This window comes from Sus scrofa, chromosome 13 (assembly GCF_054392235.1).
Source record: "Sus scrofa isolate SSC_HxYL_T2T_F1_AM1 chromosome 13, Sscrofa_HxYL_maternal_Yorkshire_Landrace_v2.0, whole genome shotgun sequence".
In the NCBI taxonomy this organism is placed as follows: Eukaryota; Metazoa; Chordata; class Mammalia; order Artiodactyla; family Suidae; genus Sus; species Sus scrofa.
In genome coordinates, this window is record NC_139395.1 from 172,900,988 (window position 1) to 172,927,142 (window position 26,155).

A 26,155-nucleotide genomic window follows, 5' to 3' on the forward strand; every position below is an offset into this window, starting at 1 on the left:
CAAATACCTCATTTTAACCAAAATTACTTGTTGGGATGGGGTGTTTGTGTTTTCAGCTCCAAGTGAAACACCATTCGTTCCTCCAGAACTGGAAATCTTTACCAGTCCTGAAATGCAACCTACAACACCTGGTAACTAATGACGTTTGTATAGTTGAAAGAAGAGATGAAGTGACAAAACGAATCAGTCATGTTGCCCTTTTCAGAATATTTTCAGTAGTAAATATTTCCCTTCCTCCTCTACCATGAAATTCTTCAAAGAGCTGCATTATCCATCATCCCTTAGCTTTCTGATAATCCTCAAAGAATTTCCATTGTCTTGGTTTCTATATATATATTTTAATTGAACTAAAATTAATATATAACATTAAATTAGTTTCCTGTGTACAACATAACAATCCATTATGTTGAAGAATTATTTCAACATATTTTAAAGAATTATTTCCTTTCTAAACTGCTTGCAAACATGCCAACCAGAAAATGGCAGCAAAATGATGGATGATAATTATTTTAAAATATATTACCTTTAATTAACATATTTAGATGCCCCTTGGTGGGACTGTTTTTCTCAATGTATTTGAAGTACAAAGAGCACCAAGCAGTGTCTGCAGTCCTGGACAAGATAAAGAAAGATGAGTAAAAGAGAGTAACACAACCTATATTCTATAATAGAAAATTATTGGAATAATTAAATTATTCATGTTTCACTTCTGGTGAGGTTAGGTGTGATCTACAGAATTAAAGAAGTTCTGGAGCCCTGTCGTGGCTCAGCGGTTAAGGAGCCTGACTAAGATCCATGAGGAGTGGGTTCGATCCCTCAAGGGTGCTCTGTTTCTGTACATTTAACTGAACAATGTACCTTTGATTTTCACATAGACATTTAATTCTTTTTGGGTCCAATCAACAGTTACTTATTGAGCACGTATTCTATGTAAAACACAGTGCTGGGCATTCTAAGGATACAAAGAAAAAAAAGCAGTTCTTGTACTCGTGAAGTTTACGAGTTTATAGTTATAATCAGACTGACCCATGAGAAAAATCAGTTATCAAAGCTATATTAAATCTTCTTTCAGCTCCCCTGCAAACTACATCTATCCCTTCTACACCTAAACGACGCCTCAGGCCTAAAATACCAAGAACTAAACCTGGTAAATAACTGTCTCTTTTAACCTTTCAGGATGTTTAATTCTAAATAAATAATGTCCATCTCCTTATCATAAAAAGTGATATGATTCTATAGATTAAAGATGCTTCATAAAATTTGAAATTAACTGAAGATGAATAATTAATGCAATATATCAAAAATCATACCGTTTTAATGTGATTTTTATTGAAAATTATATCCATGGTGTTCTCACATGTGAATTTGGGTATAAACGTTGAAACTAGTCATGTTGTCATAGTGATACATAGTGTGACTTATTTTCCTGGCATGCATTTATATTTAAGTGTTTATTAGACTGACAGTTCCTTGTTTTTGTTGCCTACTTTGTTTCCTGTTTTGTACTCAGGCAATGGCTGAGATGGGAGAGGGCATGACTCTGCCTTTCCAATTGCTCATAATCTTCAAAAAATGACATATCATAAACAATGAGAGCAGCAAAAGATTATATAACCTGCTTGTGAGACTGTAATACTTGTGTAGAAGCTCAGAAAAGGAAAGTAAGAGTCAGAAGTATAAGCCTCAAAATATGCTCCTTGGAGGAAAAGAAGAGGGAAACAGCATATATTATGGCACAGAGTTTCAGGGAGAAGTTTTTTCTCAACCTAGAGGTGATATTCTTCATTGCCAAATAATACACTAAGAACATGCTTAGCAAACTTCATTGTGCTTATTCCATTGCTTATTCCAATTTTTCATAGCCTACACTATTATGAGCGAGTTTAAAAATTATTTCCCAAACTTTTACTCGCTTTACTACTATAAACACTGACTAAATATGGCAAGATTTTAAAAGGGTCATTCAGTTCCTCTTTGAAGGATGTTCTTTATTGTTTCTAGAATATTTTAATTTGTTTTTCCTTTCCATCACCAGAAAGAACCACACGTCCTGGAATAATTACATCTAAAATTTCTAAAAGCCCTGAACCTACATGGACAACACTGGGTAACAATATGTCCTTAGTAGATGTGTTTCTTCATTTCTCCATGGAAAGTCCAGTGTCCCAACTTATATGTAACATCTTGATCTCTATTGTTATTGGATCATTTCAAGTGTGTGTACAACAGCCCCATGGCTTTCATGGTTTTGGATAGCTGGCCCTTTAGTTAGGAGATGTGAATTCAGCATTGAGACAGCATCCTGTACCTTGGAAAGCTGTTAAACCATTGACACTTTCTCATCTTCTACCAAATCACTGTTTTAAAAATTTTCCATATTTTTGAGTAAGGCCCTCAAGTTTAACTTCAGACTTCATTTGGAAAAATAGCTTTCTATTATGGTGTTAGTAAAATGTCTCTATGCCACAGACCATAGTGTTATGCCTATCAGTAAATATTAATTTTAAAATATTTATCTTTTCTGGTGTTTAAAGACTTAGATGTGCCTGAAAAATGTGAAATAATGTGTAAAATCATTACACTGATTTTGGTGTTTTTTTTAAGCATGGATTAAAATCATTGTCTCACTTTGTGTAGTTAGGGCAACTAGTTGCAGTGCTATTTTTCTTGAAATGTTTTCTCAAACCAGATGAAAATGTCTTACTGTATTTTATTAAATGCTATTCTTTGAATTATTATTTTAATGGGATATTTCCATAATCATCCAAGATGATAGGTTTATTCCACTTAAAGTATAGATTTTCCTTTTGTGATTTTAGATGCTGAAATGCCTACATATCAATTTGTCGATGACATTGTTTCTTTATTTTTCCAGCTCCCAGTAAAACACCATTTATTTCTTTGAAACCTAAAATTCCTCTCAGTCCAGAAGTGACACACACCAAACCTGGTAATTACCATGAGTTTTCTTTTGATATTCCAAAATTAGGGTTGGAAAATTATTTTATGCCATTTTTTGGAGCAAGAACTTCTGATTTGCATTTTCTTATTTGACACAAATTTCCATGAAAAGAACAAAAATAAGATGAAATGACCTCATTTTAGCCATCTCATCTGATATTATCATAGCATGGCTGTGAACTATGTGGTGGCTCATTATGCTCATGGCCATCACAGAGAAAACACAGAATAGAGTGATGTGAATGATTGAAACCTCTCTTGTCTAGGACTGCAGAATAGTTTCCAGTGGCAAAGCTGATTGGAATTCTGATCATACTGAACAGTAGCCTTTCAGCTGAAAAGTGAAGAAGACTTTCCATCTCCTAAGAATCCTGCCTTGTTTGGGGGCTTCTCCATTCTCAGGCTGCACGATTCTCCTAATGTTCTATGACTTCTTTCTAAATGAGGGTTGATTTCTGAACCCTGACTTCTGTTTAGTTCCCAGGAGATATTAATGGCGTTTTGCTGAAGAAAAAAAAAGGCTTTTTTTTTTTTTGGCTAGGAGAGGTTATTCTGTGTATGTAGTTAAAAGCAGAGACAGTCACCTGCATAAATATTGCAGGTTATATTTAATGATCAGATAGATCTTCATTGTGTCTCTCTCTCCAGAATCTATATTGCAGTCTTAAATATTGATTTATAAGATTGTATGTGGGGAGCTTTGTCACAACTCATCATTTTTGTCAACCTTTTAACACCTTAGCTCTGAGAGAAATATATTTCTCACTGTACTGTTCAATGGATTTTTCGTTAATGTATGTTTACAAAATGGGATTATTAAAGTGAGAGATTTTCTACTTAATTGAGCATATTTGGTTTTTTGTAATGAAATGGGTAAGGCAGAAAAATGTAACTGCTGAGAAACAGAACCTCATGGCTCTTTTCAAAGAGGCAGTGAGATTTCCAGCTGTTGTAGGCCTTGGGCAGAAGGAAATTGGGGATTAGGCAAAGGAAGCAGAGTTGATGTTGCCTCTGTGAGTGAGGTTTCCAAGTCAGAGAAATGGAATGAAGGATTCTTATTCAGAGGGGCAATTAGGAGAGAGAGCATAGCTAATAAAATGTAAGTACCTAGCGGTTTAAATCAAAGGACTCTGACAGCTCTCTGAGTGAAGATTTTAAGGTACATTTTAAAATTATTTTTTAATTTATTTTTAAATTATGCCCAGAGGACTTTGGAATAAGGTAGAAACAATTATATATATTCTGTATTTAGGGGAGTATTACCAATTCTTTGGGGCTATTACCAAGCAGATCAAGAAGTATTACCCTATGTTTGGGTTAGAACTTTAAATAAATGTTTCTCCAATCTAATAACTTCTGTTATTAGATGATAGAATTTTAAAACATTAAAAAATGCTCCAAATGTTGATTACCATTTATTCATGATAAATTATACTATCAAGTTAAGTGTTTTCTGAAAAATAAAGATTTCTGAGAGGAAATTCATGAATACAAGTTAGGGTGGGAGAGTGTGCTCTTATCACTCTAGGGTATTTGAGCAAAAAGATTTCTTAATTTGACATTTCCTTTGAAAATGTGGGAAATTATTTGGAAGATAATGACTTTATTGTCCTTTGATGTCTACCTTCTAATCACCAAGGAATAGCCACACTTTTTCATCTAATAGCAAGTATTACCACTTCAGAATCTGCACCTAAACTTAAACCAACTCAGTGGACTTTTGAATGGTCTGAGACAACACAGAGTAATGACCTGATGTCTGCAAACCATTGTTTGGGTTTTAGCTTTTTTAAATGTATTATTTTATGGCAGCCACCATTATAGCTCTGCCAAAGGTTTTTGTTGCCAGCTAAGGTCCAGGAGAGCAAATGAACCACCAAAAGTTGTTGGGTTTTTTTGTTTGTTTGTTTGTTTGTTTTGAGTCATTCATTGCTTTTCCCATCTCTCTCCTCATACTCTCCTCTTTTTCCATTTCACTTTTCACACAGGCTGCTTTTCCTGTGGTTTTCCTTTGTGGTTAAACTAACAAGCGAAAACTGTGGGTTTTGGTTTGGTTTTTGGTTTTGGTTTGTTTTATAAGCAGAATCCAGTGCTTTTCTTGAAAATCCCAGCCATCTTCCATGTCCCAACTTGTCTGCCTTATTCAGTAAGAATCGTTTCTTTCTTAATTAATCATTAAGATTGTAGTGACATTCGGCTCTTTAAGTTTTTAATTAACTTGAAAAAAAGGGAGAGACTTCCAATTACAGGAGTTTGTTGTACATAGTTCTCTGACACAGTGGATGGAGTTATAAATTGTACTCATTACTAGTCACAGATCCATGAGCAAGTTTTAGTTTTCTTTGTTTTGTGCTGAGGTGAGTGGTATAATTATTTGGCTATCACTCAGCTTTTTTATGGACCATTTTTATACCTTTATCCATAAGACCTTAAAGCTATGAAATAGAGTAATTCTTATCAGAAGATATATTTGCTTTTAATAAACAATGACTTTAATATATTTATATGTAGGTAAATTGGAAGCGTCATTGATGGGGCTCCATACCTATTTGGTCTTGGTCTCTAGAACTCATAAATGCTGATTTTTCTTCCTAAAGACAGCATTCTTTAATCTTTGTGAAAAGATGCTACAAGTAGTAAATCTTACTTTTTCACACTTTTAGAAGGCAGCTTTGTAGAAATTAAAACATGAATGAAAATCTTGACGTTTCAAGAGTATATTGTTTTTTGCTATTTTCAGATATAGCTCTTTTTTGATACTTATTATATTTAATTACTGATATTTACTATTTATTTTCCCTTTCTCCTGTAGCATCTGAGACCTTTAGATTCCTCTACTCCCTGCCCCTTTCTCTCACTCACACACACTTTTTACTTTGCTTAAGGCACTTCTATCTGATACACCACAACAACTTTGTCGTTGTTATTATCTATTTCTGACAAATTCTTGAGAAGTCAGAACTCTTTTCTGGCCACAGACATTCTGATGTGGTAACACTTTGTGCCATTATGCCTTGCTTTCAGAATAAATGAAAATTCTCTATCTGAATTATTTATCATCATATTTTCTTTTTTAGTTGCTAAAGAGTCACTATTTGCTTCCCCAAAGCTTTCCACACCCACCCATGCAGCAATATCAGTGATAACTCTGGTAAATGTAATAAAAGTAATATTAAGGACAAAATTATTTAAATTCTGTTAAGCTGGTCAAGGGTACGATATTAGTTAATTTCTATATGAAAAAAGTTCAAAAAGTCCTTACTTTTATATTTCAAAAATTGAGTTCCTTTTTTATTTTCTTTCTGAAAGAAAACAATTCTTTTTGTTCTATAGAAAAAGAATCCTATTGGATGATCCTTTAAAAACCCCAGACAGAGATTTTTACCAAACCATATTCAGCATGAAGAATAATCTACTTTCTGCAGTCTGAATGACATTGGAGAGTTTGTTAACTGTCAGAATATTTAGATAATAATGTTATTCAATATATTCAGCATTTTGTGAAATCTGAGATTATTTTCTGACTTCTATTGCTTTACTAATTTAAATGGAATAAATCTCATATGTAAATCACTTTGTTCAGTACATGCTAGTAAATGTGAGGAATATCATATGAACACCTGTGGACCTTTTTAGACCATAGTTGAATTCCAGTTTTTTGCAAAAGAGTCTGATCTCCAATCAGGCTGAAAATCGTTCAGAACTAACAGAGCTTCAACGTGGTTGCAGGTCTGGTGGGTCTGCTCTCTCTTCCCGTTTCCTTGGATGAACCTGACTCTCCTGCATTAAAACAAGGTGGCAGGGGAACGACCTCCAAGAGGCCACCCTGACCTCCTTTTAAAGTCAAAAAGGCACCAGAGGCAGTATGGGGAAAATAGCTAAAAATCAACACCAAAAATTATAATTCTCAATTCTTTCTTCTGCTTTGGTTTGTGGAGACACTGTGGGGTGATTGAGATTTTTTTTCCATAAGGCAGTTGAACATGATCACCAGTGAGAGAATTCTCATATGAAAAGGACTTTTCATCTCTACTTTAGATGGTGCTTGTCAGCATCACCTTGGCTAATATTCACTTTCATTGCAGCCCTGGAACCTGAGACCCCACCACCATCACCACCGCCAATAGGTAATGGAGTTTACTTTAGTGAGTAGAAAAGAATGGTCTTTCTTTCACACCCTCTGAGTTCAACTTTAGCTTTAGCTTTTTAAAAAATTATTTCTTCGTTATCCTTCAGATCTTTCTCTCAGCCATTTTTGCCAGAAGATAAACTCTCTGCCTGTGCTTATCTAAGCAGAGGCTCTGAGACAGCCATGAAAGCCATCCGGATGTTAGCTTGTCACATTCCCTGCTGTCCCTCCTTATACTTGAGGACTGTGTCCTGTGCTGCTTTTAATCTGGTTATTTCCCATAGAGAACCATGGCTTCCCTAGGACATATTTATGTTTTCACTCTTGGAGGTCTTTTTCTTACTTTCAAAACTCTAATATTTGCAAATTTTCTTGAAAAGCATTATGGTCTTTCCAGATCTAAATGTCCTGATGTGTCCCTTGGAAATTCATTAAACAAGAGAAATAGAAAAATTTGCTCCAATCTTTACAGCTTCTTTTTCTTCAAGAGAGCAAAACATGTGTTCTGCTAGTGCCATCTTAGCCAATTACCCATATTTTCCTTCATAACATGAGCTGTTGGTTGCTTTATTGCATTCACATCTCCCAAATGAAAATCATGCCTTTTTTTTTCCACTTTTCTTTCCAAACTTAACTCTCTGGCTATAGTTTTGTTCATTTTGTCTGAAAACACAGGAATCATATAAAAATGAACTTCTCATATGGATAAAAATTTCACCATTTATGTTGGCTCAACTTAGTAATTAAAAGTTAAGTATTTTTCATATTTCAATAAAGTTCATCATTTTTCCTTTGATTCTGATTCTTTCTTGATCATTTTTCATGCAGTCTTAGAACCTGGAACACTGGGAACCAAACCTTCAACAACATTAGGTAATGCAGTGAGTGACCTACCTTTGTTTCCTCTTGTCCTGATTGCTGGTGTCTTTATTAACAGGCTCACAAGTAATGGATTTGTTTATTAATGTCCATTTCTGTGTGTGTGTGTTCTCTCTTCTCTCAGAGAAAACTGTTAAATCCTATAGTTTAAAAACTATACCTCAGTCATTAAAAGTTGCCTTTCCTGAAATAATTTCTGAATCAAAGTCTTTTTACACATGTTACTGATTTGGAGATTTTTCAAGTGCTAAGTGAAAAATGTTTCTTTTTGAAGCTTAGGCCAAATTTTAATCTTTATCTCCAGTGCCTTATTAAGTGTAACTTTTATCTTGTTCCTGTTAAATACATACTTTCAAAAATTGTACAAGACTGTCTTCTCCAAGCTGTACAAAGTTATGAATTTTCCAGCTCAAAATAGAAGAATAGATCTCTTGAACAGTTATTTATAAATATTTGGCAAGATAATCATTATTCAAGACCTCCTTAAATTGGGTAAATAATGATAGAAGATTGCAAAACAAAAGAATATGTACCTGCAATAAACCAAAGGGCTTCAGTGTGTTTCCAGGATATACACGGGGTTGTCTGTCAGTGTGTAGAGCCACCATTTGTGTGTTAACTAGCTGATTTTCTTTCTTTAGCTCCACCAAAGACGAAACGACCAGGTCGCCGTCCCCGCCCCCGACCTAAAACCACACCTAGTCCAGATGTGCCCAAGTCCAAACCTGGTAAATGTGATATTCAGGGTTCCAATTAACTTAGAAAACGGGATATACAGTTTCTGATATAGTAGCTACTTTCTACCTAAAGAGCTGGGCTTTAGGAAATAGTATAGTTGATTTTTCTATTTAAACTTTCTATATTCACATTTTAGGAGTGCATGTTAATATTTTATTTATAGCTATTAAGTTCACACAGCAATAAACTGGCCCACTAAGTGGGCCATTAAAGTAGGTCACCCTGAAAATCTTAGAGGAGATGCATTTTCATGGCAGATGAGGAGTGGGAAAACAATGGGGAGATGAGGGGCAAATGAAAAAAATAAAAAGGAAAATTACATTCAGAAAAAAGTACCACTTAAGTAAAATTGAAGAATTTTTCCTTCCTCAAGGTGCCACTTCTTGACATAATCGGTATTTTTGGGTTTTGCCTCTATAGCTCTGGAACCTGCTACGGTACAGCCGGAGCCCTTGGGGCCCACAGTCGGTAATTCTGCTCTCCTCCAATTGTTTCCCAAGTTGTCATTTTGCTTTTCCTGCTTTCCACCCAGGCATGACTGCTGCTCTGCACACCATCACAGTTTTGTTTCATGCCTTCCCTCATGTTTCCTATCTGGGTCTGAAGAGCCTGAAGATAGGAAACTTCTAGAATTCTGTGTGCTTATTCAGGGAAGATCTGTGATTTTGGACACAACTTCCTGGTTTTCCATAAATGCTATGTCTTTCCATCACAGGTGTCCTTGTGTTGAGAAAACCATCTACTCTTTCTCAGGGGCTTTTGTGCTCACCCTGGACTTGACAAATGGCAACATTTTATTCCAGTGCTGTGATTTCCATTTCATTGCTCTACCTGTTCAATTTGTAAAGTCCTCTCCCTTTTAAAAAGCTGCATGAAATATAATGAATGGCCTTTTCAGCTTTTCTGTTTCTTCGAAGAATGTTTTTGAGTACGTTTTGATAACCAAAGACACACACACTGTTCTTGGTCTAGGGTACAAGATAAAAATAGTAATGGTCTTAGTAACCTGAGAACATTAAAAGTCTCAAGCTGGTTTTATGGTTTTCAGTTATGTTTGATTATAATTATTTCATTGTAGTTTCTCAGCATTCACAATAAATCTGTCACTGTTTTACATTAGAAAATTCTAGAAATCAATAACCATGTATCATTATGTATAATTTCAAGTATTTATGATTATTTTCCTGGTTTCCTACTAGGCAAGTTTAAAATTTTTTACCTTACTGTTTTTATACTGAAAAACCCTATCAATTAAGAAATAGAACTATTATACTTATTTTAAAAATTACTTACACGGAAAGAAAGTGTTATTGTAGTTCTCCTTACTTTTGCTGAAAGACACATTTTGAATATTTCCTAAAGATTTTTTTTTCAGAAATATCAATAGAGATGGAATAATTTCACACCTTTCCCAAGAATTAATTATGTTGTATATTCACTGAATTTATATAGTATCTTTGAGCATATGTTTCCTTAATTATGACAGTTTCAGCCATGACCATGCTAATTTTTAATACCTTTTTCTTTAGCGTCAAAACCGTCCAAAAGACCTAAAATTACACGTACAACAGATGTACCTCAAATCTAGCCTGGTAATCACTACTTTCAGTACCTTGATCTGTAACTAGGAAAACAGTGTGTAAGTAACATTAATCTTGACATTCACAGCTCTGATATGACACTAATTATAGCACCTTTCTTCTTCAGATTCAAAACCACCAAAGCAATTACTTCCTAAACCCCAAACCACAGCAAAACCAGATATGCCACCACCTAAATCCGGTAAACACAATTTCCAGAGCTTTGGTTTAAGAAGTTTTGGTTCTGAAGTGTTTTGGAGATGTTGCTGAAAATGCTTATAATTTGCCATATCATATTAAGCAGAGAAACCCAAATAATATGATTTTATTCATTATATTCTCAAGGTAGCCACACTGATGTTTTTTTTATGTGTTAAATGAACAGATCAATATGTGGGAAATGAGTAAATTTTACATCCGATTGTCTGACAGATTCCTTTTTCTTAAAGCACTTTTAGGCTTTGTTTTCTGAAATCAGGTTTGTAATAAATAGAAGCCTGGTTCTTCTGCATCTGGAACATTTTTTGAAAGTGTTTTTAGCAGACACCATTAGAGAGGCTGACACTATTCTTCCTTTATAAGCACATGGAGATTGGTTTTCTCTAAAATACCTTACTGGTATTTTAAACAGTTCCTATTAACTAAGTGATTTTTCAGCTAAGTAAGAAGATATTATGTAATAGTCCTGAAAATTAAGTTGTTTTTCAACTGAAAATTTCTCCTAGAATTCCAATTAGTATAAAATTCAAATTTACTAGGAGAACATCTCTCATAATAAATAAGCTTATCAAGAATGCGATTTAGGAGTTCCTGCTGTGGCATAAAGGGATCTTTGGTATCTCTGTAGCACCAGGACGCAGATTTGATCCCCTGGCCCTGGCACAGTGGGTTAAAGATCTGGTATTGCCGCAGCTGTAGTGTAGGTCACAACTGTGGCTCAATCTGATCTCTGGCCTGGGAGCTCTGTATGCCATGGGGTGGCCAAAAAAAGGAAAACAAACAGACAAAAAAGTTGTGAGGTAATTTATATCAACTTAGAATCAGCCAGGTTCTGGATCCTGTGAATTAAGCATCAGTGAGTACCTGAAAGTTTAGATTTCTTGACTTTTATGACTTATGTCTGTTTATTTGTTATGGCACAGTCTTGGAGTCTGTTACATCTGAGCCAGAAGCGCCCTCCACAACCATAGGTAATGATGGATATCTTCCTTCTTGGTCAATGTTTCTCAGATTTGTCCCTCTCATCTCCATCACTGTCTGTATTCTCTTGTGTAAACATTGGTCATTCATCAACGTTTTCATTTATTCCCCCAAGTTGTTTATCATTTTCAACAAGGACGTTTTCAGTATCGTTGGGCATTCTTACATCTGCTGCCCAGCTTATAACTCCTGACTATTGTTCCTCCTTTGATCACCTTCAGAGGTAGTCTGCTTGCTTGCAGCACTTGATATTGGCAGGAGTCTCAGGAGCTCCCTCCATCCATCCTTCAAACGAGAACATTTTTGAAATCTCTCCTTTGATGTGTGTGTAATTTAAGATGTAAGAGAGGAGCAATGAAAAACCTGGTTGGGGCTTGAGAAAATACCTAATTGTCTCTTTCTCATAAAAATCCTTTCCTCCTTTATTCCATACTATTCAAATGCAACTGGGCCCTTCTGTTGACAAATCCATGTAGGGGTGTCGATCCCAAACAAAATAGGGATTCCAAACAAAATAGGGATTCCCCATTTTTGTTTGAAGGCAGTCAGCTTTGAATATTGCTTTTGTCCTGTTGCTGTCACATTCCATCTCATCCAGATGCTGTGTTTTCCATTAGTTCAGAAGATGTTCTCAAATGTGACTTAAACTAACTCTGTGCTATGCTAACTTGGACATTCAGCAAAAGGCAGTCTCTGTATAAATGCTTACAGAGTTTCTGGTGATAAGATATCTTAATGTTGTAGTCAGTCTTCTGTACTTAATGAAAAATAGAGACACTAATTTAAAAACAAGGAGTCATAAATCTTAGTTTCATATCTATGCATAACTCAATCATTTCAGAATATTATAGAACTATATAGAAATCCTGTTTATCCAGGCAAAAAGTTGAATTTTTACTTTTCAGATTTTTTTCATAATCATCTCTGTTCCTCACTTGAATACTTATCTCCTAAGTGTCCATTTGAAATAAATGTACAAATAAGGACAAATTGTAAGAAAGAAAATCACATTTATTGTGGAGAAAAAGGCACAAGTTCATTAATTGCATAACTGTCACAGATCTCCAATAAATAGACTAAGAACATTTTGAAAATTCTGACCACTACCACCATTTCTCAAAAAAATAGTGAAAGTCTTTCAAATACTAACATAACTTTTCAAAATAATTTGTCAGTTATTTAAAATACATATGAGACATACTTATTTTGGAGCCAAGTTTCCAATATAGCTACAATCAAATAATTAAACACCAAAAAGGCCACTTTTCATTGGTCTCACTGGGGTGTAAAATGCCAGGGGTATGGCTGTTTTGTAAGATAAATGGGTACCAGAGTACAGCCAGTTATTACAGAATAAATATTCTTTTTCCAGAGTTTATAAATGCTTTTTAAACATTATGGGATTAAAAGGATTCATTTTCAAGGTAATTTTCTCCCTTTTCCTACATTTCTTAAATCTCCATTGATTATTGTATTGCTTTTGGTCAGTTCCTGACACAGACATTGAACCTGTAACTCTGAGAACTGAGGCTCTTCCAACGACATTAGGTAAATGACTGTTTATTTTGTTAAGCAAGAGTGTTTTCTGATTACTGTCCAATCTATTCCATTTCTATCTTGGTCAAAGGGTTTTCTCTTTTGTAAGATTTTCTTTCATCATCCTCTTTCATCACTCAACTCTATTTTTCATTTTGAATGTATTGAAGATGTTTACAAGTTAGTGGGTTACAATATAAGCCTGTGTAAAGTTAGTGCAGAGATCCTCTTGCTCCTGTTATCCAGCTTTATTAACGCTTTACAGAGCCTGTGGGTCTGCTGAATTTCACGTACTGCAGGGAGTATCTGCCCCATAGGCATCAGGTAAAATTCTGTGGCCATCAATAGAAAGTTGTTTTAAGATATGCCAGGCATTTTTATTGTCAGCCAGTGATCTTAAGAAATAAGATGTCTTTATGCTAATGTTTAAAGGGCTATTATGTCTAAGCCAACTAGTTTCTAAATACAATCTCCGCAAAGCAGGCCAGCCTGGTCTCTCTTCAATGTGAAATGGACATGCTGTGCTTCTGACTTCCCTCAGGGTCCTCTTTGAAAATCTGACAGCAGCAATAATAACAAAGTTTTCAGATAATTAAAATAATGTTATATGTTATTTCTCAAAAGAACTGTTAGTAGACACTCCCATACTGCTTTTGCATATAGAAAATATTGTAAAAAATCCAAACCAAAGAGAAACATTTCTCAAGACAAGAAAATGTGGCAAAATTTTAGAAAACCTAGAGCCATGTATAATCCTTTCTTTCTGCAATCATAAGACATTAACCAGTTTCCTTTCTTCAGCTCCAAAAACATCCCAAAGAACAAGAACACGTCGTCCACGTCCACGTCCCAAACCTAAAACCACGCCGAGCCCCGAGACTCCTCAGGCCAAATTAGGTAAATAAGTGGTTCCTGGCATCCATGAACCCTCTTGGATGTGCTACTGGGTGGCAGTGTATCTCTCCACTTAGTAACCCGGTGAGCCTTCAGGGTGGAGGCCCAAGTTACGAGTGCTTGTGTCAGTTTGTGCGGCTTCCTCATGCTGCTTGGTATCTTCTTGGTACCTTGTATTTTATTTTCTTCTGTGAATATTCGTTTACATTCTCTCTTTGATTCTGGCCCAACAAAAACTTTCTTTTTTAAGCATTTAACCTATTTAGTTCAATTAGTCTCATATTTGATTAAGTACTACATGAGCATCTGTGAGGGATTGTTTGGAAATAACAAATGATTTAGCTTCTTTGAGGAAAGAAGCTGCTCTTATGTGAAAGTATTCATAAGTGGTTATAAAGGAATATGGACAAAAACAGTATATTTATTGAGTTTTACCGCCTGTTAGACACATAGTTAATTCCTAGGGAAGTGAAAGATCTGTGGTCTGAAAAGTGTAGTGTGGATCTTGAAGTGTATAGAGTTCATAGGTTCTATGAACAGGAGGATGGAGGATGAACAGGTATTGCATAAACAGAAGCAGGAAGGTGCCGTATGTGTGGATGACAGCAAAGGGATAGGACTTAGAAGTGGAACCCAGTTGTGAGAAGGGAGAAAGGCTATGTCCTTTTGGCTGGCACTCAGAACTGTGGCCAGCAGTGCTACTTTTCGATGGGTCTGTGGAGAGGACTTTGGATGCCTGACGTCCATGATTGGATTTGAGCTGTTTGGCCACAGTGTACTTACTCTTCTTTCTTCCCTGATCAGTCTTTGTCCTGATAACAGAGAGATGCACCGACAAGTTTTGCAGACTGAATGACCTCCTGTATTTGCTCTTCCATATGCCTTTGTTTGGTCTTTTTCCAAAGTAGACTTTCAACAACAAAGACCATTGTCTGTTTTGGTTATTCATCACAGTATCTACTTCAATGTATCAACCCTTGCATCTATGATGATCTAGGGCTTTGTTTTCCAACATATAGTATTTTAAATTATACTTTCACATTCTTTTCTCATAATTGTTAACCATAACGTTGTTAAAGAGATGCCTAAAGATTTTTCTAAACGAAGTCTTCTATTATATTACCAGATAATATAAAAAAGCAATACTTGGAACTAACTATGGGGAGATAATAATGACATAACCATTACATAGGAACAAATATCTTTGTACCTTCACCTCAGAACTTTAAAAAGTTTGCTTTCTGGCAGTAGAACCAGTGCTGTCCTGGTAAAGTTCATTTTCAAGAAAGTGTGGTGACTTTTCTTATGTGTTAACATTTCTTTTTTTAAATTGCTTTTGATCATTTCTTGCTACAGACTTTGAACCTGTTACTCCTGGGACATCTTTAGGTAATGACCCTTTATGTCCTTCAGCAAGTGCTTTTTCTTATTCGTTGTCAGACTTATCTGTGGTGCTATAGAGATGATGATGTCATAATTCGTTATCATCCTATTGCTGTATGCATCTTAAAATAGAAAAGGTTTTATAACATTAATATATATGGACTTTATTTCAAGACGGCTGTCTGTGCCATCTCCCAGCTTGTACTTTCATCATGTCAGTCTGAGTCTCTCTTTAAATAGTACTGTTTGTTAGCATTGAAGTCCCAATGTGATTCTCCATATAACCCTTGTTTCAAACCACCAATGCAGTATCAATTATGATACAATGAAGTCTCTATAAGCATCTTTATACATTTCAAGTTCTACTTAAATTTTTAAAAATATTGATACTTCATCTAATTTTGTGTAATTACTCTAGTAAATTACCAAATGGCGAATTTTTCCAGGCCTAGCTATTATAAATTGTAAGTGAATACAATAGGATTGTTTGAACTTCTCTCATACTCACCATTTAGTGTGATTTGTCCCTAGGGACCCTTTTAAGAAAATGAGAGTTCCTCACATTCATTTCTTAAACATAATTGTAATGTAATTCAATTGATAAGGGAATTCTCAAATATAAAAGGAGAAATATATCACTGTATTAAAGGAGAAAATTTCAAACCAAAATTACTAAGGTATCTCCACTCAAAGAAACTGACAAGTTTTAGAAAGTTTAGAACCCTGTTATATCTTCCTATTCAGAGTTAATGGGGGCATCAGCACTATATTAACCCTTAGTTTTCTTCCTTCGGCTCCAACAGCAACAACAACAACAACAACCACAAAGAGACCCCGTCGTCCACGCCCCAAACTTAAAACCACACCCCATCCAGAAGTACCTCAGACCAAACTGGGTAAATAATGTGGTTTCTGGTTTAAGGAATCCAAGTATTCTACCCTAGTTGGGACCCTAAATTCTATGCACATAATAGGCCCATCCTTGTATATCTCTTAAGAGAAAAGCTACTCTTTTTATTTATCCCTTCTGTGTCCCCATAACCATATTAGCAGTTGTGAGATACATCAGAAGTAGGAATTATGTTTTATTTCCCAATCATTTTGTACCTTAATTGTAAACAAAAACTATAAACAGGTAGAAAATAATGTAAGGCAGCATATTTATACAAAGGTAAAATAATTTCTCAAATGATACAGATGCTATATGCTAGAAGTATAGTAAATACTTAGAGCAGGAAAATAGCCAGGATAATTAGGGCAAAAAATAAGTATAGCGTTTGGACAAGTGGAGGGTTGAGAGAACAGAAACTGATAAACAGGAAACACTTTGGATGAAGCTGTTGTCCCAGAGGATGGAGTGTGGATACACTCCTTATCTAGGGCCCATAGGATGAACTAAAGAGGGCTGGGGTGACTAGTCAAGAGCATAAGTTAGATCCAGAGGGCTTCAGTGATCCTTACTTCTGCACATGACCATACTTTTTCTGTCCTTAGAACTGAAGATCATAGTCTAATATGATACCACAAGCCAAGAGGTTATTCCAAGAGGTTATATTAAACAGCAATGTTTTCACTAAGGCTGTGGTGTTTTAGCGAATGTAATCTCAGTTTCTTTTTTGGCTATCTGTCCTGTGTGTGGTAGACAAACCCTAGGGTGACCTCCCCCCACTCCACACCCCCTCCCCTCCCCTCCACCTCCTACCTCCATAGTTCCTGCCTCTAGGTGTTAAACCTTTTGTGTAACCCATCCTTTCCCTCCCCCTTCCCTCTTCCTTAGAAGTCTCAGAAGCATTATTTTTACTAATAAGATGAATTTTCTGACACTTCATGCATTCAGAAAATCTCTTTGATTTCTTTTATTACTTTGAGCAGTTCCTGCCACAACCCCTGAACCAGTTACTCTTAGGACGGAGGCTCCAGGGACCACAATAGGTAATGACACATTATGTCCATCAGCCTCTGCTTCTGCTCATTTCAGACTCTTTTCATCAGTATCACAACCACAGCTTCTCCTGCTTCACAAGACTCTATGTCATCCTCTATTGTCATTCAGCTACCTCTCATATAAGATATATTATTAATATATATCTTCAACATATTGAAGAGTATTAAAACAACTCATTTTTGTTATTAAGAGAGCCAGATATGAATTTAGTTTAGTGTACATATCTGCAAGGTGATACATTTGAATTTGTGGCAACTCCTTCCTATGTAACCTTCTAATCAAATTTTGTGTTGCTGATTTTGAAATGCAGCCAGTGGGGGATGGGGAAGGGAGTGTCTGGCCTTGATCTAAACTGAGTACATTGTCACAGCTATTATGGTGTGGCATATTTGTTGTGCAGATCTAAACTACCTTTTTACTGTGTGCATGATTGTTTTTATTTTGCCATTTTAGGTAATGATACGGTCTATTTCTCAGTAAGGAGTGAAATAGGAAATATGCCCAAAGCTAGTAAATTGAAGTTATAAGCACCATCATTAATATAGAGTTACCCAACATCTCCCCTGCTGTCACCATAATGCAGTAGGTTTTGGAAACTTTTTTTTTTACTCTAAAATCCCTGTGAGGTCTCCATGTTTCTGTGTGATTTTTGTTTCTCAAAGTAAGATAAATTATATAAAGAGGAAATCATCAAAACAGGGGCAAATATTTCAAACTCAAAAACTTCCTGAAACTCACAAAATTATAATTCTGTCCACAGCTTCTGGAACTAAAAATGCTCTATTAACCTAAAATTTTCTTCCTTAGCTCCCAAAGTGCCTCAAAGAACTCGTCATCCACGTCCCAAACCTAAAACCACACCAAGTCCTGAAGCACCTCATACGGAACCGGGTAAATGTGTAGATCTGGTTGAGGAGTCCAGGCAGCCCATCACAGTGGGGTCCAGAGAAGAGAAGGGAAAAGTTAGGATCAGTGGCTGCTTTCACTCCAGAGTAGGCAGCCAGAGCACAGCTGGAGAGGTCTTAAGTGGTGGCCAAATTCCTTCCACTTTGTGAATTAGATTCTGCTCTCTAAATGTCTATTTCATTGGCTTCTCATTCACTTCTATTCATCTTTTATTTATTTATTTATTTGTCTTTTTGCCTTTACGTGAGCCACTTCCTCGGCATATGGAGGTTCCCAGGCTAGGGGTCTAATCAGAGCTGTAGCTGCCAGCCTACGCCAGAGCCACAGCAACACAGGATCCGAGCCGCGTCTGCAATCTACACCACAGCTCACAGCAACGCCGGATCATTAACCCACTGAGCAAGGGCAGGGATCGAACCCACAACCTCATCGTTCCTAGTCAGATTCGTTAACCACTACGCCATGACGGGAACTCCTTTTTTTTTTTTTTTTTTTATTCATCTTTTAAATATTGAATTATGAGGTGGACAGAACCAGCTACAGAACAAACATATGTATGGACAAATGGATTATTTCTCAGTAACTATAAAAGTTGTATAAGTCATGGTAAAGACCTAGGGCAGGAGTTGGCAAATCTTTTCTATAAAGGGCAAGATAGTAAATATTTGGAGATTTGTGGCCCAAATAGTCTCAGGTGCATATTTTTCTTCCCCTTCCTTTTGTATGACCACTTAAAAACAGAAATGGATTTTCTGCTATGTCTCAGTGGGTTAAAAATCTAGCGTTGCCGCAGCTGCAGTGTAATTCACAGCTGCAGCTCAGATTCAGTCCCTGGCCTAGGAACTTCCATATTCCATGGGTACAGCCATTAAAAAAAAAAAAAAAAAAAAAAAAAAAATGGAAATGGGCTGTATAAAAGAAACTATTGGCAAGATTTGGCCTACAGACCATAGTTTGTCAGCCCCTGGTTTAAAGAAATGAGTAGGGAGAACCAGAAGATTAGGAAGGACTTGGGCATTGAAATCACTATAGATTTGGATGACCGGAGGGTGAAAGGCTCAGAAAGGCAGGACATGTGTGGAAACCACTGAAGTGGTCAGAGACTTCCCTGACCAATGAAGGTAGTCAGTCTTCTAAGTGAAGTAAGTCTTCTAAGACTTTTAAGTCTTCATTTTATTGAAGCTGCTGCAGCTAATTGGGCTCATGGGACCAGTAGAAAAGGAATTTTTACTGTTAGACTTAGGAGTTTGGGTTTCATATAAGAATTATCAGTATCCATATATGGTAGGCATTATCTGGGCATGGAACGGAGGAATAAATACCCACCTGAACCATAGACTCAATGGCTGCCCTTTATCTTGCTCTCTTAAGTTTCCCAGTTGACCAAAGCTTGTGGTCTCTTGCCAAAGATGAGCTGTTAGCAAGATGAGCAGGGTCTGTTTTGGTACATTACTTAGACTAGGATCAGCAGAGAAAGAAACTTCAGGGGTACTTCTTAGGAAAAGACTGCAAAGACAGTCCCTCCTAAGTGATGAACTGGTACCCAAGTGCATACACTGTATAAATGTTTATTTTATTATTGTTTTTTGTCAGTTCCTGCTACAGACCTTGAACCAGTTACTCCTATAAAAGAGGCTCCAGGTACACCATTTGGTAATGCCACTTGCTGACCTTCAGCAAGTGTGGTTTTTTTTGTTTTTGTTTTTGTTTTTGTTTTTGTTTTTTGCTCATTGTCAGACTTTTGCTCATTCCACTCTGTTGTCATTTAGTTAAATTCTTTATCTTGTGAGTTAAACATGCATAAAATAAGCTACTTCTTATTCTAAAGAGAGCCATGCCTAGATCTTATTTGGGATATCTTCCTGCCCTGTAACTTACTTAAATTTTTTTCTATGCCTCTTTATGCTCAACCAGAGTTCTCTGTTATGGTAAATTTCATATATTCATGAAAGTACCTGATTCGCATCTATGCTAACCAGGTTGTGACAGGGAAATGTATTTATACATCTTTTGTACACTTGCCTTTTTAAACATCTGCCTGCTTTTTTGTTGTTCGTTAACATTTGGGTAATGTATTTTTAGTGATTTGTCTAACATAATGTGATCAAGGCTAATAAGTTTAAATAGTAAGCCTCATCCTTAAAGTAAATCTGACTCCCTTTTACTCTCCACCATAGTTTAGAAATGATTCTTAAACTTTTCTAATGCAGTCAGAGGACTCTAGGAGAATGTGATAAAAATATCAGTCTTGACTCTTTAAATTAGTAACTTGAATTTTATATATCAACTTTGTCCTCAAATTATCTTCAATAACCAAGGAAGATAACTAGCATAGTAGGGGCAAACTTTTCACACTAGAAAGATACATTTCCTGAAACTGAAGAAAATCTATCAAGCTTCGGAAAACTTAAAGAAGATTTTTTTGAAACACCTATAATTTGCAGAAGCATAAGCTTTAAAGTAACTGAAGGTTATCTTTTCCTACTTCCAAAAACGTGCCAACGAACATGTCACTCACAACACAAACTTAAAACCACTCCAAGTCCAGATATAGCTGAGACTACACCAGACAAAGCAGGGTCCTTTTTTTAAGGCGCCTGGCTGCCTGTCACTGGTTGAAAATGTAAACAAACCTATATACCTCTAGTAAGGGAAGCACGGAGAGTCCTTTTGCCCCTTCAGAGCTGGCAAGAAGTCCATATTTGGAAAGACAAAATCTTCTCTCATGCTGAGTAGTATTTCTTAGTCTGAAGGCTAGTTGAACACAAATACTTCTCTGCATGAAAAGCCTATAAGATGAAAATTGGGCAGGGTGTTTTTGCAAATTCATTTTTCTTAGGTACACAAATGTTAAGTATAAACTTATTATAGTAGGTATTTTTTTAATGGGCAATATATGATTTTTTTAAACTCGCATGTAATCCAAAATCAGTGCTTTAGATCTATAGTTCTTTCCTAAGCGGTGATTGAGGGACCCAGATTCCTCCATCTCATACCTCTACAGCAGATCTTAAAGAAGTGAAAATCAACATGGGCTTCAGTAGAGCAGGGAAGGAGTTGGAGCCTTGATGTCAGAATTTGCCCAAGTGGAGAAATGAGAGCAAAAGATGAAAAAAAAAAAAAAAAGGATTTATATAGAAGCAACCTGAGGGGGTAGAGATCTTGCTTCTTCTAGTGCCAGGCAACACACTTTTATTGGGGATCATGCATTCAAATGACACCACCTGAAGTTGAATAAGACTAATGTTACTCTTAATGAGCATCATAAATCTCTTCTGTCCACCCTTCAATAGTTTCCTGCATGCTGAGTGTGGAAAGGTGCTTTACTGGGTGCCACGAACCAAATGGCTGCCTCTTCTTGTTTGGGCAGAAGTCATAGGATTTTTCCAAAGCTGAGTTCTCAGCAAGATTATCAGAGCCATCTTTGGCTATTTGTGGAATGACTTCTTGGTTCTTTAGGAACATTTCCATAATTTGATAAACATGGTTGATATTTTCTTTATTCAGCATGCACAAAAGTGCAAGTTAGTTTTTCACATGAGGGCTATTTGAAACATATTTAAGTAAATGCCTAAGAATGTCCTAAAATCTACCAAAGTAGACTCGGATAATCAAGCACTGACTACAGGAACCACTTCCCTCTTGTGGGGCTAAAAGGAGACCAGAGGTAATGACTAGCTCATGACTACCTCTACAAATGGGCCAGGTCTGAGCACAGCAATTGAGTCTCCTTGGTATTAACAGCCTCTAGGACTGCCCAAAATAGACTGGGTAGCTTAAACAACAGTAATATATCTCTCATAGCTCTGGAGGCTGGAAGTCTAAGATCAAGAGGTCGGCAGGTTTAATTTCTCTTGAGGCCTCTCTCCTTGGCTTGCAGATGTCCGCCTTCTCTCTTTGTGTGAGCATCCCTTGTGTTCCTCTTCTTACAAGGACAATGGTCCTTTTGGCTTATGGCCTCATCCTTATGACCTCATTTAATCTTAACTGCATCTTTAAAGGCCCTTTAAAGGTAGTCACACTGAAAGTCAGGACATCAACATAATGAATTTTGAAGAGACACATTTCAATTCACACCACCATTCATTCAGAAATGTTTTAAAAAATTATTCTAGAGGTAATAATATTACACTGGTAAGATTCATTTTGAAGTGAATGTTGTAGCTCTTCACACATTAAAAAAAAACAACTCTTTTTTTTTTTTTTAATTACTTCAGTTCCTGTTACAGACCTTGAACCTGTTGCTTTTCCAACCGAGATCTCTGGGACAACATTAGGTAACGACCCTGCGCCACTCACCTAATGCTTTTGCTGCTGGTTGTACAGTCCGTTCAGTCTCCATCCCCATCACATGGCTTTTTCTCTTTCACAACATCACCACCATCACCCTCCATTGCCATTCAGTCACTTCCTTCATCTGAAGAGTGCGGAAGCCTCTTAAAAACAAGTTTCCTATTGTTTTTACGAGAGCAGGCATGAGCTTAGTTCAGAACATTTCCCTGCCTCATGGTGCACCTGAAATTGTCACATTGCCCTGTGCTTTGTTGAACAGTGTTCTATGCTACAGCTGAGTTTAAAGCAAATTGGGATCTATGTCTTCTCTAGGCTGATCAGCAATAACAGCTACTCTCAAGCTCCTTTGCACATCTAAGTTTCTAGATATTTAAAAAAATGGTTTGCATGGTATGTTTGTTTCTTTGCTGGTCCTTAAGTAATGATGTGCTTTATTACTGATTTGACAAATAGAAAATTATCCAAATCTGAAAATTTAAATGATAAGCTTCTTCCTTAGTGTGACCCTACCTTCCCCTCCCAGTTGCACCAGAATCGAATCCTCCTTCTCAATCATTTTCCCCCAGTGAGGAAGTTCTATGAGTATCTGATTACAAGTACTAAGTTTCATGTCTCGAATCAATAATTTGACTATATACATGAGTCTGCCTCCAAAGTACCCTCAGTGATAAAAAAAAAAAAAGATGCATTGGCATAAAAGAAGTGAAAACTTTAAATTCCAATTTCATGGAACTTTAGAAAAATCTAACAGGTTTTAGAATGAGCTCTCTTTCGTACCCAGAGGGACAAGACATAGAATAACATAAAGCTTTTCTTTCTTTAGCTACCAAAGCCTCACAAAGACCTCGTCGCCCACGTCCCAGGCCTAAAACCACACCGAGCCCTCAAGTACCTCATACTAAACCGGGTAAATGTGTGATTCCTTGGTTTAAGGGTGAGCCCTATTAGCTTGTCCCAAGGAGGACCCTAACAGTGCTGAGTTCTACCTCTTTCTAAGTGTGAAGTCATAAGGCACCATTAGGAATGTCTTCTCTACTGGATGTTGGAGAGAACATGACAGGGTGGATACAGTTGATGCCAGAATACCTTATTCTTTCTATGTGAGAGTCTTCTTTGCTATATATTTAGTATATTTCTTACTATCAAATTCCATTCAAATCTTAAAGATAAAACTTCTTTAACAGAGCCAATATATTCACTTCAACTAAATAAACAAATTTTAAGTACCTTGCAAATTCCTGAACCAATATTGGCAATAGTGGGTGATAGCCTAGCTGTAGGAGTCTTATTTTATTTCTAAAACATTAAAGTTCAGAATATGTTTGCATGATATGAAAGAAAATATCAAGGCACACTGGACTTGGACCTTAGACTTTGGGCCCACTGCAGGATTTGAATGTGTGGAGGGAAACAGGAACCAAGACAGAAGAATAGGACATGTAGTAGTTGGGGGCTGGGGGTGCCCAGAACAGACTGTTCTACTTCTAGATGGTCAAAGCATGGATGTTGATGCTGCTGCATTTGGATGGATCCATCCAGCCAACTGAAAAGAGTATTTTGAGGAACTGATTCAGGAGCTTAGTTGTGAAACAGAGACATCAATGGTCTTTGGATTCCACTTCCCCTAGCCTCAAGCAAGACAGATGCTCTACTGAGTACTATAGACTGTGTGATCATTTCTGTCCTGCTGTTTTATGTGCCATGGTTTGGACACAGGTCTCAGATTCTTACAAATAAGCTCTTAGCAAGAACAACATAGTCCACTTCAGTGATTAATTTTTATATATATTTCAAACTTAAAACTGTCTACTGCATCTGTGTTTACACACAGTAAGTGCTCATTTTCAGCTCCCATAGAAGTACAGGTTGATCATATTATTTTAAAGACAATTTATTTTCTCAGTGTACATTAGGTTAATGCCTAAAAATATTTTCCACTGACCACAGACTTTTCCATATAAGTTAGAATCCATTAGTTAAAACCTACGAGAATTTCATGTTGGCTTTTTTAAGATGCTCAAGACAGTGCCAAGGCTAAGCCTAAGACTGACCATGATTATAACTGGGCCAAGTCTTCAAAGAACAGTCATCTGCCCTTTCAGTTTTTTCCTTTCCTTTGCTTTTATAGGAGGAATGATATATATATATGTATATATATATATACAAGCAAGTTTTGTTGTGAAATGAATGTTCTAACTTTTCATATATTTTAAATCTCTTTGGTTTACTTACTGTATTATTTTTTGGTCAGTTCCTGCTACAGCCCTTGAACCTGTTACTCTTAAACCAGAGGCCAGAGGAACAACATTAGGTAATGGTACACTGTATTTTCAACAAGTTTTGTTCTGCTTAGTGTCAGAACGAGTTTCATCTTGCTTCACGTGACAATAGTTTTCTTCTTTGTGGCTGTTCATCTACATTCTTTTTAAAATTATGAAAACTCTTATGTTGCCTGATGTTTTTAATAGAACTGGTCATGCGTGAACCTCCTTTAGGACATTTATTTGCCACATAACTTCTCTGAAACTGTCTTTCTGTCTTTGGTTCATGCAGTGCTTATGATAAACCTGGCTTTCCCCAAACATATCACAGGTCTACCTCTTGTCTAGACAGATAAAGCTATTAACAGCTCTCAGGGCCAAGAGGATCCAATCATTGCATATCTACATTTCTACCTTGCTCTCTATTTGCATAGTATTTTGTTGTTTTGTTTCTGTATAGATAATAATATGTTCTCATTTTAATAGTTATACAGAACATGTGCCAAAGATTGAAAGACAAAATTATAAATCTCAGATTTAGTATGACCATCCTTCCCTATCCATTAAATTTTTTAATAAATTAAAAATAAATACATAATTTTTTTTAAAAAATGGAGTTCCCATGTGGGTTAAGTATCTGGCATTATCACTGCTCTGGTTCAGGTCGCTGCTGTGGCATGGGTTCAATCCCTGACCCAGGAACTTCCACATGCCTCAGGTTCAGCCAAATAAATAAATTAAATTAAATTAAATTTGGCAACAGTTCTTTACCTTTTTGTTGTTCAATCAAACTGCTCTATAAGACTTCAATGATAGTCACTAATCTTTATTTCTTAAATTAAAAAACGATTTTTGCCCTAGAAGAATCTTCCATGATTAAAGAAGATATAAAAGTTTATGTAATTGACAAAACTCTCAAACTAAAAAGTCAAATATCTAACAAGATGTATAAAATCTGCAATTATGCTTTCACTTCCCATAACTTCCAGAACCATGGGTAATGTAGTTATGTAATAACCCAAGAACTTCTTCCTTCAGCTTCTAAAACGTCACAATAGAAGGATCATCCATGTCCCAGACCAAAAACCACACCAAGTCCTAAAGCACCTGAGTCCAAGCCAGGTAAACATGTGTTCCTGGTTTAGAGTCCTAGTAACCTAACCCAGCAGGGTCTCAAGAGTAATCCCAGTTGCTGGAAGTAACCAATATGCCCCATGAGAGTAATAATACAACTCATAATAAATTGCAGTTCCCAGAGTTCCCGTCATGGAATAGCAGAAGCCAATCCAACTAGGAACCATGAGGTTGCGGGTTCAATCCCTGGCCTTGCTCAGTGGGTTAAGGATACAGCATTGCTGTGAGCTGAAGGGTAGGTCGCAGACTTGGCTCAGATCCCATGTTGCTGTGGCTGTGGTGTAGGCCAGAAGCTGTAGCTCTGATTCAATGCTAG

General features: G+C 36.4%; 1 protein-coding gene across 50 annotated transcripts in view; it reads left to right on the forward strand.

Moving 5' to 3' along the window:
• Window positions 1-26,155, forward strand: part of ABI3BP (ABI family member 3 binding protein) — a 277,985-nt gene that overhangs the window by 162,619 nt on the left and 89,211 nt on the right. For 16 of the 50 annotated variants that reach the window (XM_084991540.1, XM_084991544.1, XM_084991549.1 and 13 more), the window contains 20 exons: window positions 57-131; window positions 1,073-1,147; window positions 2,036-2,107; window positions 2,876-2,950; window positions 7,047-7,088; window positions 7,919-7,963; window positions 8,611-8,697; window positions 9,128-9,175; window positions 10,415-10,489; window positions 11,430-11,477; window positions 12,976-13,035; window positions 13,825-13,920; window positions 15,274-15,306; window positions 16,104-16,196; window positions 17,173-17,232; window positions 18,053-18,136; window positions 19,745-19,792; window positions 22,369-22,428; window positions 23,268-23,351; window positions 24,696-24,755. In XM_084991540.1, coding sequence (XP_084847666.1) covers window positions 57-131; window positions 1,073-1,147; window positions 2,036-2,107; window positions 2,876-2,950; window positions 7,047-7,088; window positions 7,919-7,963; window positions 8,611-8,697; window positions 9,128-9,175; window positions 10,415-10,489; window positions 11,430-11,477; window positions 12,976-13,035; window positions 13,825-13,920; window positions 15,274-15,306; window positions 16,104-16,196; window positions 17,173-17,232; window positions 18,053-18,136; window positions 19,745-19,792; window positions 22,369-22,428; window positions 23,268-23,351; window positions 24,696-24,755 — 1,320 coding nt within the window. Of the gene's footprint in view, window positions 1-56; window positions 132-1,072; window positions 1,148-2,035; window positions 2,108-2,875; window positions 2,951-7,046; window positions 7,089-7,918; window positions 7,964-8,610; window positions 8,698-9,127; window positions 9,176-10,414; window positions 10,490-11,429; window positions 11,478-12,975; window positions 13,036-13,824; window positions 13,921-15,273; window positions 15,307-16,093; window positions 16,197-17,172; window positions 17,233-18,052; window positions 18,137-19,744; window positions 19,793-22,368; window positions 22,429-23,267; window positions 23,352-24,695; window positions 24,756-26,155 lie in introns of all 50 variants that reach the window. The other 34 variants (XM_084991542.1, XM_084991545.1, XM_084991547.1 and 31 more) reach the window with 4 other exon arrangements.